Genomic DNA, 17788 nt, shown 5'->3' with positions numbered 1-17788 from the left:
GCCCGTGTCCACACGACTTTGAGGACCTGTCTTGTAAAATAAGGATCTTGCAACAGAGGGTTAAAAAGCACCATTCTTATACTGAACCAATATGTTTGCATATCGAAACATTACAGAATCCCTATTTAATTACTGAATTATGGTTCTATGTATGTTTAAAGATATGCTCCTAATTGCAAAATATATGAATGTGTTTCTTTAATGCAGCACATTCTAGACTTTAGTACACATTAACTCATGAGTTATTAAAGATTGTATTCAGGGTTTTGCAAAACATTTTTCTTTGATCAGGAATAAGCTAATTCAATGGGCGTTTGTGCTCCTTTTACAGCTACAGACGATGCAAGTACTAACCATTTGCTTTTGTGCAGGATTATAAAGTAATACAAATGCTTTGTCTAGTTTTCACTCTAAGGAAGGTTCATTCAATCATTTATTTTAATATTTATGTATTTCTCGTGTCTAGTTTTGCCATGTTGTGTGTGTGCGCGCTATGAGTGGCTTGTGCTCCTTCTCCAGTTCCAGACGATGCAGGTGTTCGTGGTGTTCCTGGTTGCCGTGGTCACCGCTGTGGCTGCAGCCTCCTCGTTTTTGAAGGACCCCGCGCTCGAGGACCCCTGGCAGGAGTGGAAGGGGCTGCACGGGAAGCAGTATTCAGAGGTACAGCACTGAAGCTCTGATACGAGTTCATCAAACCCTTCGGCTAGTTTTCACTCTGAGGAAAGTTCATTTGATCAATCTATAAGCCACAGCTGGATTTTCTTAGAGCATTTTCCAGCACCAGGGAATCTACCTAAATAACATAACAAGATACCTGCGTTCTGGTGTTGCTTACACATTTGATTTTTTGTTTTTAACAATAAAGTCTTCTCAATGCATTGATTATTATCTGCCCTATACGGTTAGGAATTTGCTTTCTGATTGTGCCTCTAGTTAGGGGTGGTCGGTTATTTGATTCCTGAGTTCTGATGTTGCTTCCTTGGTCTGTAGGAGACCGAGAGCTACAAGAGGATGGTTTGGGAAGACAACTGGCGTTTCATCGAGCAGCACAACCAGGAGCACGCTGCAGGGAAACACTCCTACAAGCTGGGGACGAACCACTTCGGAGATCTGGTACCACACCCATAGGGATTCCCTAGAGCGACTACCCTGTGCATTGGCTCTTTGTATTAGGGATCATGAGGAGAACGCATATAGTTTTGAGATCCGTTATCCAGTTAAATGTGGCCAAATCTATTCTTTGAAACTGCTATTACATTGTTTTGTCACCAGATGGCACAATGTGCTATGCAAATATTATTAGTGAATGTAGTACAAAGAGAATAAATACAGTATGAGCCATGCTATTTGGGTTTCCTGCACATCTCCTTTATTAACTGGCTGTTTTATTCCTTCAGACCGACCAGGAGTTCAATAAGATGAATGGTTTCCGCCCGGATCCTGCCCTGAGGAAGCTGCCTGTGTTTAACTCGACCGGCAGCCCTGTGCCTCCAACATCGATTGACTGGCGAGACAAAGGTTACGTCACCCGTGTGAAGGACCAGGGGGTACCTAACTACATTTTTATCTAACCTCAGGCACTTCATACAGGGGTCAGCTGCATCTGAAGTGACTCAATGAGCTCTAAGCAAAAGTGTCTTGACATGACTAGTCAACCCCATACAACCTCCATGTGTGAGAGGGGGTATCAGATGGGTGATGTCATAGCATCTCTGAAGGTCCTCACAACAGTGATCATTCACAACCCCTTTCAATTGTCGTACAACTGGGATGCATTGTCATATTACCAAACATACTAGCTGCATTCATTTAAATCTGTTTGTCTCCTCACAGGCATGTGCCTCCTGCTGGGCCTTTTCTGCTACGGGAGCCCTTGAGGGACAACATTTCAAGAAGACACGCCAGCTGGTGTCACTGAGTGAACAGAACCTGGTGGACTGCACCAATAACGAAGAGTATGGGAACAGTGGTTGTAATAACGGATTCATGAACACATCCTTTGAATATGTGAAGAAAAACGGGATTGCCTCTGAGGAAAGCTACCCCTACCGTGCCAAGGTAGGTTCTCTGAGGGATGTAAAGCAACTGAACCTAATCTATTTACAAAATGCTGATCAAATGCAGCGGAGCACATTAATACCAAAGACTCCCCCAAACAGATTCCTGAATAAACTATACTTATACCCTAAATATATTTCACACTCCCATTGGCACATGTTTGTCTTGAACTGGAATTAAAAACCCAAAGTGATTAATAAATGTGTCAATCAGACCCTAACTAAACAATGTGATGCACACTTAAATACAAACTCTTAACATGATCGTATTATACTAACAGCTTTTTTGTATAACGGAACATTCTCAGTATTTCATTTAAAGTAATTATAGCTAACGAAAATGTAATTTTCAGTTGAAAACGTGATGTCTGATACTGCATGCTACTAGCACCTGGGGACTAGGGTTTGGTATAATGCTCACCTGATCTGATGCTGTTCTCCTGTCTGCTAGGACGGGACATGCAACACCAATGCTCGTAAAGTAGCCCACTGTTCTAGCTATACTGCAGTGAAGAAGAACGAACGAGCTCTGCAGGATGCTGTGGCCAGCATTGGACCTGTCTCTGTGGCTATCGATGCTTCTCACTGTTCTTTCCAGTTCTACAAGTCAGGTGACTTTCTCTTTACAGGGCAAATAGTCTCACATGCCCATCAATTCTCTTTCTGCTGTTGCTATCGTTGTTCTGAGTCGTGTCTCTAACAATAGTGAGGTTAGCTCATATTTCTCTATCATACTGGCTTTTGTTGTTTGGCTGTGTGCTTTCCTAATGTGGCTCTGAAGACCGTATGACTGCACTTCATTTAACATTCATCTGCTTTTTTTATTACTGAGGGTTTAAACTTAACGTTACAATTAAAGCAGAGTCCTATGTTCAGGTTAACTTGTATCTTACTGAGTTTATCCTATTCCCAAGGCATTTACTATGAGCCTGAATGCACAAGCAATGCTAACCACGCAGTCCTGGTTGTGGCGTATGGAGATTCTGATGGGAAAAAATTCTGGATTTTGAAAAACAGGTCAGTAAAATTTACCCAGTTTACTGCCACCTCAAGGAGATATTTGTAAACAACGTATAAATGAATGAATGAATGAATTTTTATTTACAGCCACGGAGAGGACTGGGGTGAAGATGGATATATGCGACTGGCAAAGGATATGGGAAACCACTGTGGGATAGCCAACGATGGTGTGTATCCTGTCGTCTGATACTGGACTGTGAAGCTGACACCCTGGGATCCTTCAAGAAGCTGCTTGAGGAGATTCTGGGATCAATAAGCTACTAACAGCCAAACGAGCAAGTTTGTAAACTTTCTTATGTTCTTATGTTCTTAAGGATCATTTCTATAGGCTATGAAGGTCCGCATAGTGCTGTAGGTATTCCACCACTGAGTGAAACTAACACAGAACCAATGGAGTATTCTGTTTATCTCACAAGTACTAAAATGAGAACATAATTCACTCTATAGAAATGAATACAAAAACAGTTATACTGTATACTAGAATCCGCAACACTTTTAATGCTATCTGCATTGAAACGTTACTGCTTAGTACTACTGCATATATATATATATATATATATATATATATTGTAAAGAAACTATCAATACTGAATATGGTACACATATAGGCACATCAGATATCAGGTCTTGGGCTATCAGCAAACGCTGCATGACTTGTAACCACTATAAATTATATGGGAAATCTAAGAGCTGTGGTATGAATAGCAGACTCATTCAAAACAGAACTGCAGAGCATGTTGATTTTAAAAGAAGATCATTCACCACATGACGAAGTAAACAAGAACGTCAGTGACCACCACCACCTCTGAAATAAACGAACCCACCGAACATGAAAGTGTGTGAAAAAAAGGTTTGACTTACAGACAGATCAGTCGATCTAATTACCCCCAGATTGTGATAGACAGCCATGTAGGCTGACACAGACAGCAAGATTTTCAGGTTGCAAAAAGGATTCTAAAAGCCTGATTAATGTAACCACATCACTTGATTTATATTTTTAAAGTGTCAACCAGTGAAGACATGACTCATTTCATCTCAACTCTTTGAAAGCCATATACTTAGTGACCCAAATCAGGTTTTTAGAAATTTTGCTGTATGACTCTGATGCTGTCTCTAACCTCTGCTGAATGAAGTCTTTTTGCAAGGGGCATCGCAGTGTTTCTCTAGATATATGTAAAGTAAAAGAAAGATGTTTCTGTGATATATCTTTTAATAGGAAAGCAGAGTATATAAAGATGAAGTTGGCTCTTTTGAGCAAAAACTTTTTCACTGAAGCTTTTTCTTTGACTGTTTGATCTCATTGATTTTATCTGCAGCAGCAATGAACTCAACTAGCCCATCACTACGCAGGCAAATTACTACCTTTAGGGCCGATTCCACCAATCTGGATTAACCACTAACCCAGATTCAATCAGGGGTTATATTTGAATCATGTTGCACAAAACTTTCACCCCAGGTTTTATATTTAATCCTTGTGTAAAATGAATCCAAGATGAAACATTTCTTAATCCAAGATTTACTCATCCTGGTTTACATTTTTGTGATACAATGTAACTGTGATTAAAGCATAATCCCAGATGAACTAATCCTAGTTTAGCAATAAACAGAGTTTTAATTTAATCCAGGTTGGTGCAATGAACCAGAAGTGATGAAAAAATACCTTATGGGGAAGTAACTTGAAGCATGTTTGAATGGTCTTCAGTAGAGAAAGTATTGCTATGAGCCATGCTGAACTTAACCTAAGAAAAAGTGTCAGGGGTATAATGAAAAATGGAAGCAACATAAGAATTGGAAACCAAATCACATGTTTGATACAGGGATGGAAATAAGACTCCTGTTGTGTAGCAGTTTGATCCATTCCTTGTTTTACTAGAAGTCTAATAAGAAACATGTGAGCTTGTTGCCTGCACACTGGAGCGAATCCCTGTCGTATTTCCACCCCTGTGATACATGGGTAAGAAAATAATTTAATTTGTACTCCCTATTTAATCCACATTCAAAATTAAAAGATATACATTGTCCCACACTTACCAGACACAGTGGGTATTAATAACCTTGATGTGAACAAATATGGAAACTGTTTCTGAGAATTGACTAGCCTACATATCAGCATATCAGAGCACTGCATGATTGTTATCAAACACCAAGAGTGATAAAAGATACAAGATACGTGACTCGGACTGTTTTCAAACCACACAAGTTAAAGATAAAACGCATGCTGGTAATTCTTTAAACGACAAGGACCTATGAATTACATTTTCAACTTTTCTTTTTATTTGCCCTTCTTTTGTATTGCTTGCATTCATTCTTCATGAATTTTTTAGCAATCGTATCAAATACTATGTTTGTTATTTTTTTACTTTGTATAGAAGCTGCTTTCATATTCTAATTGTCTGCTTGAGATGCATGTAACCCAGGACAGATCAGCCAGGGTCTTTATAGACGTTATTGCTCATCAAGTTGCTGGCAGTACACAACTGAGCCACTTTATAGGCCCAAGGAGGCTTGGTGGTCCAGTGATTAGAGAAAGGGGCTCGTTACCAGGAGGTTCCCAGTTCAATCCCAACTCAGCCACTGGCTCACTGTCACTTAACCTCCTTGTCCTCCGTCCTTTGGATGAGATGTTAAATCGAGGTCCTATTGTAAGTGACTCTGCAGCAGGTGTTGATGTATAGTTTACTCTGTAAGTCGCTTTGGATAAAAACGTCTGTTAAATGACATAAAAAAAATAACATGCCGTGTTGAACATACTGTATTACAATTGTTATGTATTGATGCTATACTGATAAAAGGCAAATTTATATAGATAAAAAATAAAGACATGAGGTTACTTTAAAAAATAATAAGTCAATTCAAATTGCGTTTTCATAGTTGCACCCTGACTTTATTACGGTTTCTGCAACCATTTCGAGTGAGCTCATCACTAGATCATGCGTGCATATTTGTGATAAGCATATATATATATATATATATATATATATATATATATATATATATATATATATATATATTTATATATAAATATATATATATATATATATATATATATATATATATATATATATATATATATATATACAGACTACAGGGCAGGCCCAGTAAACTAGGTATAAAACTTCAGTCAATAAAATGCTACACTCTATCAATATATTGTAATAATGTGTGCTACAGTTATTCTGGGCACAGTGCACACTCTTGTATATTGATCTGTCTTAACCTGTTGTCTGCAGCGTACTTTGTGCACAAGCTCTGATAACATCCTTATATGGCAAAAAAATGATTCTTATAAGATGATGTACCCGAGATAAACCCACACGCAGACATCAGCTTTGTAGACCAATGGGAACTCCTGCATGCCCACTATGAGAAGTTACCAAGAGTATATAAGGCACCAGATAAAGACCTGGAGTCACTGTCCTCACCCAACTCATATTACTACAATACCAGCAACTGGTAAGTAACACCTAACATTTCAAAACTTTTTAGTTTTTATATTAGGATTTATTTTTCAGGCTTCATGCCACCCTGTTATTATGGTTTGTATGGTAGACATGGAAAAAAGGCTATTTTACACTATTTTTAAAATGTATATTCAAGCCCATATGGAGAGCAAGAATGCATGATATAAATAGCAAAATAGAATATTTGAAATGTAGCATTATGTATGTTCCAGTATTGTCTTTCCCCTACCTAGCTATGATGTCCTACAGATCAGATAACCAAAACTAAAAGAACAATTTATATGTATATGTTTGTAGATAGCAGGACAATAGTTTTTGAAACTTAGTTTTTTTTTTTAAATCTACAATCAGGAATAAGATACTTCAATGGGAATTTGTGCTCATTTTACTGTTACAGACAATGCAAACAGTAAGCATTTGCTTCTGTGGAGGATTATAAAGTAATACTGCACTTAAGTAAATAAACACTTTAGGTAGTTTTCACTATGAGAAAAGGTCATTCGATCGAAGTTTATTTTAATATTTATGTATTTCTTGTGTCTAGTTTTGCCATGTTGTGTGTGTGCGCGCTATGAGTGACTTGTGCTCCTTTTCCAGTTCCAGACGATGCAGGTGTTCGTGGTGTTCCTGGTTGCCGTGGTGACCGCTGTGGCTGCAGCCTCCTTGTTCTCGAAGGACCCCGCGCTCGAGGACCCCTGGCAGGAGTGGAAGGGGCTGCACGGGAAGCAGTATTCAGAGGTACAGCACTGAAGCTCTGATACGAGTTCAACAAACCCTTCGGCTAGTTTTCACTCTGAGGAAAGTTCATTTGATCAATCTATAAGCCACAGCTGGATTTTCTTAGAGCATTTTTCAGCACCAGGGAATCTACCTAAATAACATAACAAGATACCTGCGTTCTGGTGTTGCTTACACATTTGATTTCTTGTTTTTAACAATAAAGTCTTCTCAATGCATTGATTATTACCTGTCCTATACGGTTAGGAATTTGCTTTCTGATTGTGCCTCTAGTTAGGTGGTGGTCGGTTATTTGATTCCTGAGTTCTGATGTTGCTTCCTTGGTCTGTAGGAGGAGACCGAGAGCTACAGGAGGATGGTTTGGGAAGACAACTGGCGTTTCATCGAGCAGCACAACCAGGAGCACGCTGCAGGGAAACACTCCTACAAGCTGGGGATGAACCACTTCGGAGATCTGGTACCACACCCATAGGGATTCCCTAGAGAGACTACCCTGTGCATTGGCTCTTTGTATTAGGGATCATGAGGAGAACACATACAGTTTTGAGAATCGTTATCCTGTTACATGTGGCCAAATCCATTCTTAAGAAACTGCAATTACATTGTTTTGTCACCAGATGGCACAATGTGCTATGCAAATATTATTAGTGAATGTAGTACAAAGAGAATAAATACAGTATGAGCCATGCTGTTTGGGTTCCCTGCACATCTCCTTTATTAACTGGCTGTTTTATTCCTTCAGACCAACCAGGAGTTCAATAAGATGAATGGTTTCCGCCCGGATCCTGCCCTGAGGAAGCTGCCTGTGTTTAACTCGACCGGCAGCCCTGTGCCTCCAAAATCGATTGACTGGCGAGTCAAAGGTTACGTCACCCGTGTGAAGAACCAGGGGGTATCTAACTACATTTTTATCTAACCTCAGGCACTTCATACAGGGGTCAGCTGCATCTGAAGAGACTCAATGAGCTCTAAGCAAAAGTGTCCAGACATGACTAGTCAACACCATACAACCTCCATGTGTGAGAGGGGGTATCAGATGGGTGATGTCATAGCATCTCTGAAGGTCCTCACAACAGTGATCATTCACAACCCCTTTCAATTGTCGTACAACTGGGATGCATTGTCATATTACCAAACATACTAGCTGCATTCATTTAAATCTGTTTGTCTCCTCACAGGCATGTGCCTCCTGCTGGGCCTTTTCTGCTACGGGAGCCCTTGAGGGACAACATTTCAAGAAGACACGCCAGCTGGTGTCACTGAGTGAACAGAACCTGGTGGACTGCACCAATAACGAAGAGTATGGGAACAGTGGTTGTAATAACGGATTCATGAACACATCCTTTGAATATGTGAAGAAAAACGGGATTGCCTCTGAGGAAAGCTACCCCTACCGTGCCAAGGTAGGTTCTCTGAGGGATGTAAAGCAACTGAACCTAATCTATTTACAAAATGCTGATCAAATGCAGTGGAGCACATTAATACCAAAGACTCCCCCAAACAGATTCCTGAATAAACTATACTTCAGTAGTTCGGGACAAACACCAATCACAAAATGTTTTGGTACAAATATTTATTGTAGAGAATGCGGAGTATGCGATTTAACAGAAAGTATGCTGTATATACACATTCATTTGGCATCAAACCTAACTTGGTTTGAGGGTTCGCTGCCTGGCCAACTGGACGAGGCTGAGACCCCCATTGATAAAACATAAAAACTTATTAAGAAAGGTGGAGATGGGGAGGTGGTGGGTTACGATGAAATCAAAACGCAACTGAGAGGTAAATGAAGAGGGTATTTATAGTGCTAACAATTTAAATTAGCTAATGTGTAAATTGAATGATTCAATTTGGTGACGCGGAGATTGGTGTCTGACCCTCCTCCCGAACTTTAATTATAAATTTCATTTATACCCTAAATATATGTCACAATCCCATTGGCACATGTTTGTCTTGAACTGGAATTAAAAACCGAAAGGGATTAATAAATGTGTCAATCAGACCCTAACAAAACAATGTGATGCACACTCAAATACAAACTCTTAACATGATCCTATTATACTAACAGCTTTTTTGTATAACGGAACATTCTCAGTATTTCATTTAAAGTAATTGTAGCTAACAAAATAGTTCCATAAAATGTATTTTTCAGTTCAAAACGTGATGTCTGATACTGCATGCTACTAGCACCTGGGGACTAGGGTTTGGTATAATGCTCACTTGATCTGATGCTGTTCTCCTGTCTGCTAGGACGGGCCATGCACAACCAATGCTCGTAAAGTAGCCAACTGTTCTGGCTATACTGCAGTGAAGAAGAGCGAACGAGCTCTGCAGGATGCTGTGGCCAGCATTGGACCTGTCTCTGTGGCTATCGATGCTTCTCACTGTTCTTTCCAGTTCTACAAGTCAGGTGACTTTCTCTTTACAGGACAAATAATCTCACATGCCCATCAATTCTCTTTCTGCTGTTGCTATCGTTGTTCTGAGTCGTGCCTCTAACAATAATGAGGTTAGCTCATATTTCTCTATTTTACTGGCTGTGTTGTTTGGCCGTGTCTGTGTTTTCTGACTCCAGGGAAAGTACTGCTTTCATAATGTGGCTCTGAAGACCGTATAACTGCACTTCATTTAACATTCATCTGCTTTTTTTTATTACTGAGGGTTTAAACTTAACGTTACAATTAAAGCAGAGTTTTGTTCAGGTTAACTTGTGTCTTACTGAGTTTATCCTATTCCCTAGGCATTTACTATGAGACCAAAAGGATATGGAATGCTAACCACGCAGTCCTGGTTGTGGGTTATGGAGATTCTGCTGGGAAAAAATTCTGGATTTTGAAAAACAGGTCAGTAAAATTCGTTTACTGCCACCTCAAGGAGATATTTGTATTTAACGTATTAATGAATTAATGAAATTTTATTTACAGCTACGGAGAGTGCTGGGGTGAAGGTGGATATTTGCGGCTGGCAAAGGATGAGCAAAACCAATGTGGGATAGCCGACCATGGTGTGTATCCTGTCGTCTGATACCAGACTGTGAAGCAAAGAAGGACAAATAAAGGGTATGAATGTGCATGCTGCATAAGAACAAAGTACTGGATAAACCCATTCTTCTGTAGTGCAAGTACTTGATCAATGAATTTGATGTTCTGGAAATTAAGTACCATTTAAGCCACTTATGTAGAAGATCAGATAACGTGAGATAATGTACTTGCACCAATCAGCTTCAGTTGTGAATGCACTAGCTTTCTAAGCAGTGCCCACTGTCGCATTCACTGTACCCTTCTTGTCACTCTTTTGCTTGTTATATTGCCATGTGCTCTGGAATGCATTGGATTGCATGGTAAAGTGTGCTCTCTCTCTGTCTGCTGAAAACCTAAAAAGCAATTCGCTTCAAATGACATTTTACATGTTTTTAAACGTCCCCTTATGTTTCTGTGATGATTGCAACTATGCTGAGTGTTTCTTAGAGCAATTACTCAAATACAGAATAAAAAAATTAAAAAAGTTTAAGGAGCTACTCTCAGTTCTAGGTGCTTGCTATAGACATCATGTTAGCTGGATCAGCCAGTGTCTTTAAATTAGTACGCGACAGCACCATCTAGTGCACAGCTAGTGTATTGCCATCATTACAAAAGAATCCAGGTGACTTGCTGTTACTCCTATAAAGACCGGCTGATCTAGCCTGTGTTACACATCAGGAAACCAGAACTGAAAGGCAGCTCCTGAACTCAGGTGAAAGCAAATAAATAAAACACAGTATCTGAGTAATTGCAACACGTGTCCCTGAGAATGATTGTAAATATCTTAAAAACGTAAGGGGGCAGTAAATGCTCACCAATGGATAGATTTCTTTGCACCCCACACCTGCTCAGTCTAGAGGGTAGGATCACATCCAAACGCTGCAAAGAATCTGTGTTGGCTACGTGTCAAACAGGAGCCAACATGAACTACTGTGTTTTCCCCTTTCAGACGGGTAATTCCCAAATACAATCTTGCGTATCAGTATTGTAGTATTAGACACCAAAGTCAGAGCAGTGCAGCTTGTTCCAGCCTCTTACCACTTACACTCTCCCATTGAAATAGTATAGCTAGTCAACCTCCTGCAAATTGAGCCTAAATATCTTCATATAAACAAGACGAGTGTGATTTGGGGTTTGTGGAACAGGCTGAAACGTATTGATCATGCCCTGTTCTTCTGTAACTCTTGTCTTATAGAGCATTGTGAAACCTTTCTGTTTACCACACAGGCTTGGTTTACTCACTGCGTTTCAATTAATCAAACTCTTACATTGTAAAGCGGGAGGATAAATCCTCTAATTCTGAGTGCAGTGTTAATGTGCAGGAAATTCAATGTTAATTATGATGCGCTTTCTGTATTTCTTTCAATAAAGCTATCAGCATTCTTTGCTGTTTCTGGTATCTTTATTTACAATCATAAATCATAGAACTGTAACAAACCTGCATTGCACAGCACTGATACAGAATGCATCCCACCTCACTCTCCCACCACAGTCAGCATCAAGGAGTCTTTTCAGAAGCAAGTATTCGCTGGAATAGTTAGTAAGCATGGCAAACAATGATCTAAGATGAAACAAACATAGAGAATAATGCACGTATATATATATATAATGTTAGATTTGAAAACAGAACCAGAACTAGATATCCAAAGGGATGCAAATCAATCTGAAAATAAGTATTTCAAATTAGAAGTAATTGATAAACAGAACAACACCATGTTAAACACTTTATCGAAAAGCTGACAGCAGGTTTGCAGACTGATGATGTGTGTGTGTATATTTGTATATAACACATACACAGTGGTACATGATTGTGTATTCTGTATATGAATCAATGTTGTTACTTGTGTACATTCCAGTGCTAACCAGCACTTGTATACTGTTGCTATATATGATATGGCACCATTTTCATCATAAACACCAGGATCCCTGCTGTTACACATCATGTTCAAAGTAAATGACAGGTGTCAGTGTTTTTATTTCCTGAACGCTGACCACACTTTTGTTCTTGCAAGGGGGACGGGGGTCTGTGGTCCATTAGGTTTCAGTGCAACTGCAGGTTCAACTAACGTACATATTGGGCTAGCTAAGCTGACCACACGAGCGAGGAGGTATCACACACACAGCAGATGCAGTTCAGCGCTGGGTTATTCCCAAGCCAGCCTCAAAGAGGCTACAGCAAAAACAAGAATTAAACAAAAATGAAGCTTCCCAGTTCAGGAATATTTGAAACAAAACCAATACAGTGCACACCAACAATATACATATGTGTGGTACGGTCACGTAGATAGCCTGCAACACTGCAACACTGCCAACAGGAATATGCAGCAGGGAATATTAAGCTCTCTGTGGTTTGAGCCTCACTACATAAAACTGATACCGAAAAAAAAAAAATGTTTCTAAGAATTGTCTTTACAACCCGAATTAGCTGAACTAACTACATGTAGCTAAGTTGCATGTTGTTACACCTGCATAAAAACCCATACCAAAAATTGTCTTTACAAAGAAGAGAACTGTGACCACATCCCAAGGCATGAACAGCCTCTTAAAATTGTGATAGAGGTCATTGCTTTGTTTAAGTTCTTTGGGCTTTCTCTGGAACACATATCCATAAATTGATAACGTATGTTACACTATAGTTTGATATCTAGAGAACCGCTAGTCCAATTGTACTGAAACTTGGCTAAGGACTTGTGACTTTTGAATTCAATAGGAATTTCATTTGAAATCCGGAGGAAATCATGTGTTAGTTACATTGGAATTACAGACACTTATTTTAAAGTGTTACTGACTTTGTTTAGTATAAGATATTGAGTGTATAATATAGGATTTCATTCTGAACTATCAAACCCTAACTGGTGCTATATGATAGTAAGAATGTATGAGTGTATAGCATGTTCTTATGGGGGAACAACTCTTTACCTAGTTGTGTATTTATTCTTAGCTTGTAGAATGCTGGTTGTAAAAAAAAAAAAAAAGGTCTTTCCAAACCTAATTAGCTAAGCTATCTGTAGTTCATGCACCTAAGATCTATAGTGTTGCAGGTGCATAAAAACCCACACCGAGGAAAAGATGTTTCTGAGAATCAACTTTGCAGACCACCAAAGGTTTATGGTATGAGCTTCAAAGAACAATGTGACTCAAACTTTTAAAACCACATTGCAAGGTACGAATGCTCTCTTAAAACAAAACAAAAGAAAAAGATTAAAGCACTCAAGATTTTTACAAGTTTTATGTCAACCACAATAATTGAATCTAACTGGCCCTTTAATCACTGTGCAGGCATTCCTGCATTAATGCATTATTATAATTTCCAAATCATTTCTGAATTAACAACACAGTTACAGTGAATGCTGGTCTGTACTTAAGTTTGGTGTTTATTTAATAATATTGCAAACTACAGTAAACTTCCATACCTAATAGTGGGTTCAGGGGCAGCAGATACAGGGATGAATCCTCATAATGTGATCATGTTTGTGCATCGTCATTTGGATCCCATAAAGCAGCTGATTTAATAAAACAGTAGCTTTTGCATTGGTTAAACAGCATAGGAAATGCACATTTTCATTATTAAATATAGTTGATTCAGTAACCAGTAGAGTCAATGGCATGTACTTCATTGAATCTTAATATCCCACAGTATCAACAGTGTATAGTATAGAACTCTTTTACACAGTTGTGTGTTAATTATTAGCCTGTAGCATCCTGGTCATAAAAGTCTTCATTAAATCCTTATATGGCAACAAATGATTATTGATGGGGCTAAACCGATTGGCGCCCCCCTATTCGAAGTCACCAAGAGTTCTGTATATAAGAGGCATGCACAGAGGCTTGCACTGGAGTCACTGTCCAGACCCAGCTCAGGTTCCTACAGTACTGACTACCGGTAAGTATAACCTAACATCTTCACAGAACTGTAAGGGGTGGCTTTTAAGTGTTTTAGGACTCAGCTCTCGTTCTGTGTTATAAGTATTAGTAGCGGAAGCAGGTTTGCATTTGACAGAGCTTATTGTGCAACAGAATGCATTAGAACAGTCTTAGAACAGCACCAGAGCGTGGTGCCCCTGACAGCAGCTTACATACAGTAACACTTGAAAATAATGGATGCAAGTTCACAATGCATTCTGGCTGAATCCCACCGGAATATCTTCTGCACTTCCTCTGAGCTCGGAACTAATTCATTTTGAATTCAGCCTGTGTGGATTTAATTACCTGTGTATATTCCATGTTCCTTTGTAACAAATGAGGCTGGTCATATGTACAGTATAACTTACTCTTACTTGCCCACCAGGGCATTGTGAGAAGTGTTAATTCAGCATAAATGCATGCCTTATACATGTGATCAACAATCCACATGAATTAACAGGGCTGAATTCAAAATGAATTACTTCAGAACTCAGAGGAAATGCATAAGATATTCCGGTGTTATTCCTGTGGGATTCAGCCAGAATTCATTATTTTAAAGTGTTACCCGTAATACTGTAGTACTGCTGTATTAGTAGAGGAACAATATATAAGACTATACAATATACTAATCTAGATCTATGCTTTTGTGGCATTTGATAAATCTGTATTTTAATGTGATTTTATTTAACATTTCGGTATATGTACTGTATTTAAATGTCAAGAGAAAGAAATGACCATGGCCATGACTTGGGGTTCAACACAAACGTGCCCGTGTCCACACGACTTTGAGGACCTGTCTTGTAAAATAAGGATCTTGCAACAGAGGGTTAAAAAGCACCATTCTTATACTGAACCAATATGTTTGCATATCGAAACATTACAGAATCCCTATTTAATTACTGAATTATGGTTCTATGTATGTTTAAAGATATGCTCCTAATTGCAAAATATATGAATGTGTTTCTTTAATGCAGCACATTCTAGACTTTAGTACACATTAACTCATGAGTTATTAAAGATTGTATTCAGGGTTTTGCAAAACATTTTTCTTTGATCAGGAATAAGCTAATTCAATGGGCGTTTGTGCTCCTTTTACAGCTACAGACGATGCAAGTACTAACCATTTGCTTTTGTGCAGGATTATAAAGTAATACAAATGCTTTGTCTAGTTTTCACTCTAAGGAAGGTTCATTCAATCATTTATTTTAATATTTATGTATTTCTCGTGTCTAGTTTTGCCATGTTGTGTGTGTGCGCGCTATGAGTGACTTGTGCTCCTTCTCCAGTTCCAGACGATGCAGGTGTTCGTGGTGTTCCTGGTTGCCGTGGTCACCGCTGTGGCTGCAGCCTCCTCGTTTTTGAAGGACCCCGCGCTCGAGGACCCCTGGCAGGAGTGGAAGGGGCTGCACGGGAAGCAGTATTCAGAGGTACAGCACTGAAGCTCTGATACGAGTTCAACAAACCCTTCGGCTAGTTTTCACTCTGAGGAAAGTTCATTTGATCAATCTATAAGCCACAGCTGGATTTTCTTAGAGCATTTTCCAGCACCAGGGAATCTACCTAAATAACATAACAAGATACCTGCGTTCTGGTGTTGCTTACACATTTGATTTTTTGTTTTTAACAATAAAGTCTTCTCAATGCATTGATTATTATCTGCCCTATACGGTTAGGAATTTGCTTTCTGATTGTGCCTCTAGTTAGGGGTGGTCGGTTATTTGATTCCTGAGTTCTGATGTTGCTTCCTTGGTCTGTAGGAGACCGAGAGCTACAGGAGGATGGTTTGGGAAGACAACTGGCGTTTCATCGAGCAGCACAACCAGGAGCACGCTGCAGGGAAACACTCCTACAAGCTGGGGATGAACCACTTCGGAGATCTGGTACCACACCCATAGGGATTCCCTAGAGCGACTACCCTGTGCATTGGCTCTTTGTATTAGGGATCATGAGGAGAACGCATATAGTTTTGAGATCCGTTATCCAGTTAAATGTGGCCAAATCTATTCTTTGAAACTGCTATTACATTGTTTTGTCACCAGATGGCACAATGTGCTATGCAAATATTATTAGTGAATGTAGTACAAAGAGAATAAATACAGTATGAGCCATGCTATTTGGGTTTCCTGCACATCTCCTTTATTAACTGGCTGTTTTATTCCTTCAGACCGACCAGGAGTTCAATAAGATGAATGGTTTCCGCCCGGATCCTGCCCTGAGGAAGCTGCCTGTGTTTAACTCGACCGGCAGCCCTGTGCCTCCAACATCGATTGACTGGCGAGACAAAGGTTACGTCACCCGTGTGAAGGACCAGGGGGTACCTAACTACATTTTTATCTAACCTCAGGCACTTCATACAGGGGTCAGCTGCATCTGAAGAGACTCAATGAGCTTAGCTTTAAGCAAAAGTGTCTTGACATGACTAGTCAACCCCATACAACCTCCATGTGTGAGAGGGGGTATCAGATGGGTGATGTCATAGCATCTCTGAAGGTCCTCACAACAGTGATCATTCACAACCCCTTTCAATTGTCGTACAACTGGGATGAATTGTCATATTACCAAACATACTAGCTGCATTCATTTAAATCTGTTTGTCTCCTCCCAGACTAAATGTGAATCCTGCTGGGCCTTTTCTGCTACGGGAGCCCTTGAGGGACAACATTTCAAGAAGACAGGCCGACTTGTGTCACTGAGTGAACAGGACCTGGTCGACTGCTCCAAACCGTATGGGAACAATGGCTGTAATAGAGGGTTCATGAACATATCCTTTGAATATGTGAAGGATAACGGGATTGCCTCTGAGGCAAGCTACCCCTACCGTGCCAAGGTAGGTTCTCTGAGGGATGTAAAGCAACTGAACCTAATCTATTTACAAAATGCTGATCAAATGCAGTGGAGCACATTAATACCAAAGACCCCCCCAAACAGATTCCTGAATAAACTATACATGTCAATCAGACCCTAACAAAACAATGTGATGCACACTCAAATACAAACTCTTAACATGATCCTATTATACTAACAGCTTTTTTGTATAACGGAACATTCTCAGTATTTCATTTAAAGTAATTACAGCTAACGAAAATGTAATTTTCAGTTCAAAACGTGATGTCTGATACTGCATGCTACTAGCACCTGGGGACTAGGGTTTGGTATAATGCTCACCTGATCTGATGCTGTTCTCCTGTCTGCTAGGACGGGACATGCAACACCAATGCTCGTAAAGTAGCCCGCTGTTCTGGCTATACTGCAGTGAACCAGAACGAACGAGCTCTGCAGGATGCTGTGGCCAGAATTGGACCTGTCTCTGTGGCTATCGATACTATGCACCGTTCCTTCAAGCTCTACAAGTCAGGTGACTTTCTCTTTACAGGGCAAATAGTCTCACATGCCCATCAATTCTCTTTCTGCTGTTGCTATCGTTGTTCTGTGTCGTGTCTCTAACAATAGTTTTCTGACTCCAGGGAAAGTACTGCTTTGCTAATGTGGCTCTGAAGACCGTATAATTGCACTTAATTTAACATTCATCTGCTTTTTTTATTACTGAGGGTTTAAACTTAACGTTACAATTAAAGCAGAGTCCTATGTT

General features: G+C 39.7%; 3 protein-coding genes across 4 annotated transcripts; all 3 read left to right on the top strand.

The window, feature by feature from the left end:
• The first annotated feature begins 527 nt into the window (after nucleotides 1-527).
• Nucleotides 528-3264, top strand: LOC131721044 (procathepsin L-like). The gene is made up of 7 exons (XM_059014039.1): nucleotides 528-660; nucleotides 991-1113; nucleotides 1398-1547; nucleotides 1834-2058; nucleotides 2509-2668; nucleotides 2972-3074; nucleotides 3165-3264. Exons 1-7 carry the CDS (start codon nucleotides 529-531, stop codon nucleotides 3262-3264), a joined length of 993 nt encoding a protein of 330 aa, XP_058870022.1. The 5' UTR covers nucleotide 528.
• A 3194-nt stretch (nucleotides 3265-6458) lies between these two features.
• Nucleotides 6459-11679, top strand: LOC117428941 (procathepsin L-like). Of its 2 annotated transcripts, none has more exons than XM_059014038.1 (8): nucleotides 6459-6530; nucleotides 7136-7276; nucleotides 7611-7733; nucleotides 8019-8168; nucleotides 8455-8679; nucleotides 9527-9686; nucleotides 10017-10119; nucleotides 10201-11679. In XM_059014038.1, exons 2-8 carry the CDS (start codon nucleotides 7145-7147, stop codon nucleotides 10298-10300), a joined length of 993 nt encoding a protein of 330 aa, XP_058870021.1. In that variant the 5' UTR covers nucleotides 6459-6530; nucleotides 7136-7144; the 3' UTR covers nucleotides 10301-11679. The 2 variants fall into 2 exon arrangements, with proteins under 2 accessions (XP_058870021.1, XP_058870020.1); XM_059014037.1 differs by having other exon boundaries at nucleotides 7608-7733.
• A 2461-nt stretch (nucleotides 11680-14140) lies between these two features.
• On the top strand, nucleotides 14141-17657 carry LOC117401377 (procathepsin L-like). Its single transcript, XM_059013933.1, has 7 exons — nucleotides 14141-14179; nucleotides 15486-15626; nucleotides 15957-16079; nucleotides 16364-16513; nucleotides 16805-17026; nucleotides 17395-17554; nucleotides 17650-17657. The coding sequence occupies exons 2-7, from the start codon at nucleotides 15495-15497 to the stop codon at nucleotides 17655-17657; spliced, it is 795 nt and encodes a 264-aa protein (XP_058869916.1). The 5' UTR covers nucleotides 14141-14179; nucleotides 15486-15494.
• Nucleotides 17658-17788: the final 131 nt, after the last annotated feature.

The sequence above is a fragment of the Acipenser ruthenus genome, chromosome 47 (genome assembly GCF_902713425.1).
Source record: "Acipenser ruthenus chromosome 47, fAciRut3.2 maternal haplotype, whole genome shotgun sequence".
NCBI classification, from domain to species: Eukaryota; Metazoa; Chordata; class Actinopteri; order Acipenseriformes; family Acipenseridae; genus Acipenser; species Acipenser ruthenus.
Note: the sequence above shows the minus strand (reverse complement) of the source record. Positions and strands in the feature narration are given on the sequence as shown.

Excerpts from the sequence above, each read along its gene's own strand:
- LOC131721044 (XM_059014039.1), top strand. The coding sequence starts at position 529 with ATGCAGGTGTTCGTGGTGTTCCTGGTTGCCGTGGTCACCGCTGTGGCT. Across the intron at positions 661-990 it reads ACGGGAAGCAGTATTCAGAG|GAGACCGAGAGCTACAAGAG; the intron begins GTACAGCACTGA and ends CTTGGTCTGTAG. Across the intron at positions 2,669-2,971 it reads TTTCCAGTTCTACAAGTCAG|GCATTTACTATGAGCCTGAA; the intron begins GTGACTTTCTCT and ends CCTATTCCCAAG.
- LOC117428941 (XM_059014037.1), top strand. The coding sequence starts at position 7,145 with ATGCAGGTGTTCGTGGTGTTCCTGGTTGCCGTGGTGACCGCTGTGGCT. Across the intron at positions 8,169-8,454 it reads CCCGTGTGAAGAACCAGGGG|GCATGTGCCTCCTGCTGGGC; the intron begins GTATCTAACTAC and ends GTCTCCTCACAG. Across the intron at positions 10,120-10,200 it reads TTCTGGATTTTGAAAAACAG|CTACGGAGAGTGCTGGGGTG; the intron begins GTCAGTAAAATT and ends TTTTATTTACAG.
- LOC117401377 (XM_059013933.1), top strand. The coding sequence starts at position 15,495 with ATGCAGGTGTTCGTGGTGTTCCTGGTTGCCGTGGTCACCGCTGTGGCT. Across the intron at positions 16,080-16,363 it reads TGAACCACTTCGGAGATCTG|ACCGACCAGGAGTTCAATAA; the intron begins GTACCACACCCA and ends TTATTCCTTCAG. Across the intron at positions 17,027-17,394 it reads GCTACCCCTACCGTGCCAAG|GACGGGACATGCAACACCAA; the intron begins GTAGGTTCTCTG and ends CCTGTCTGCTAG.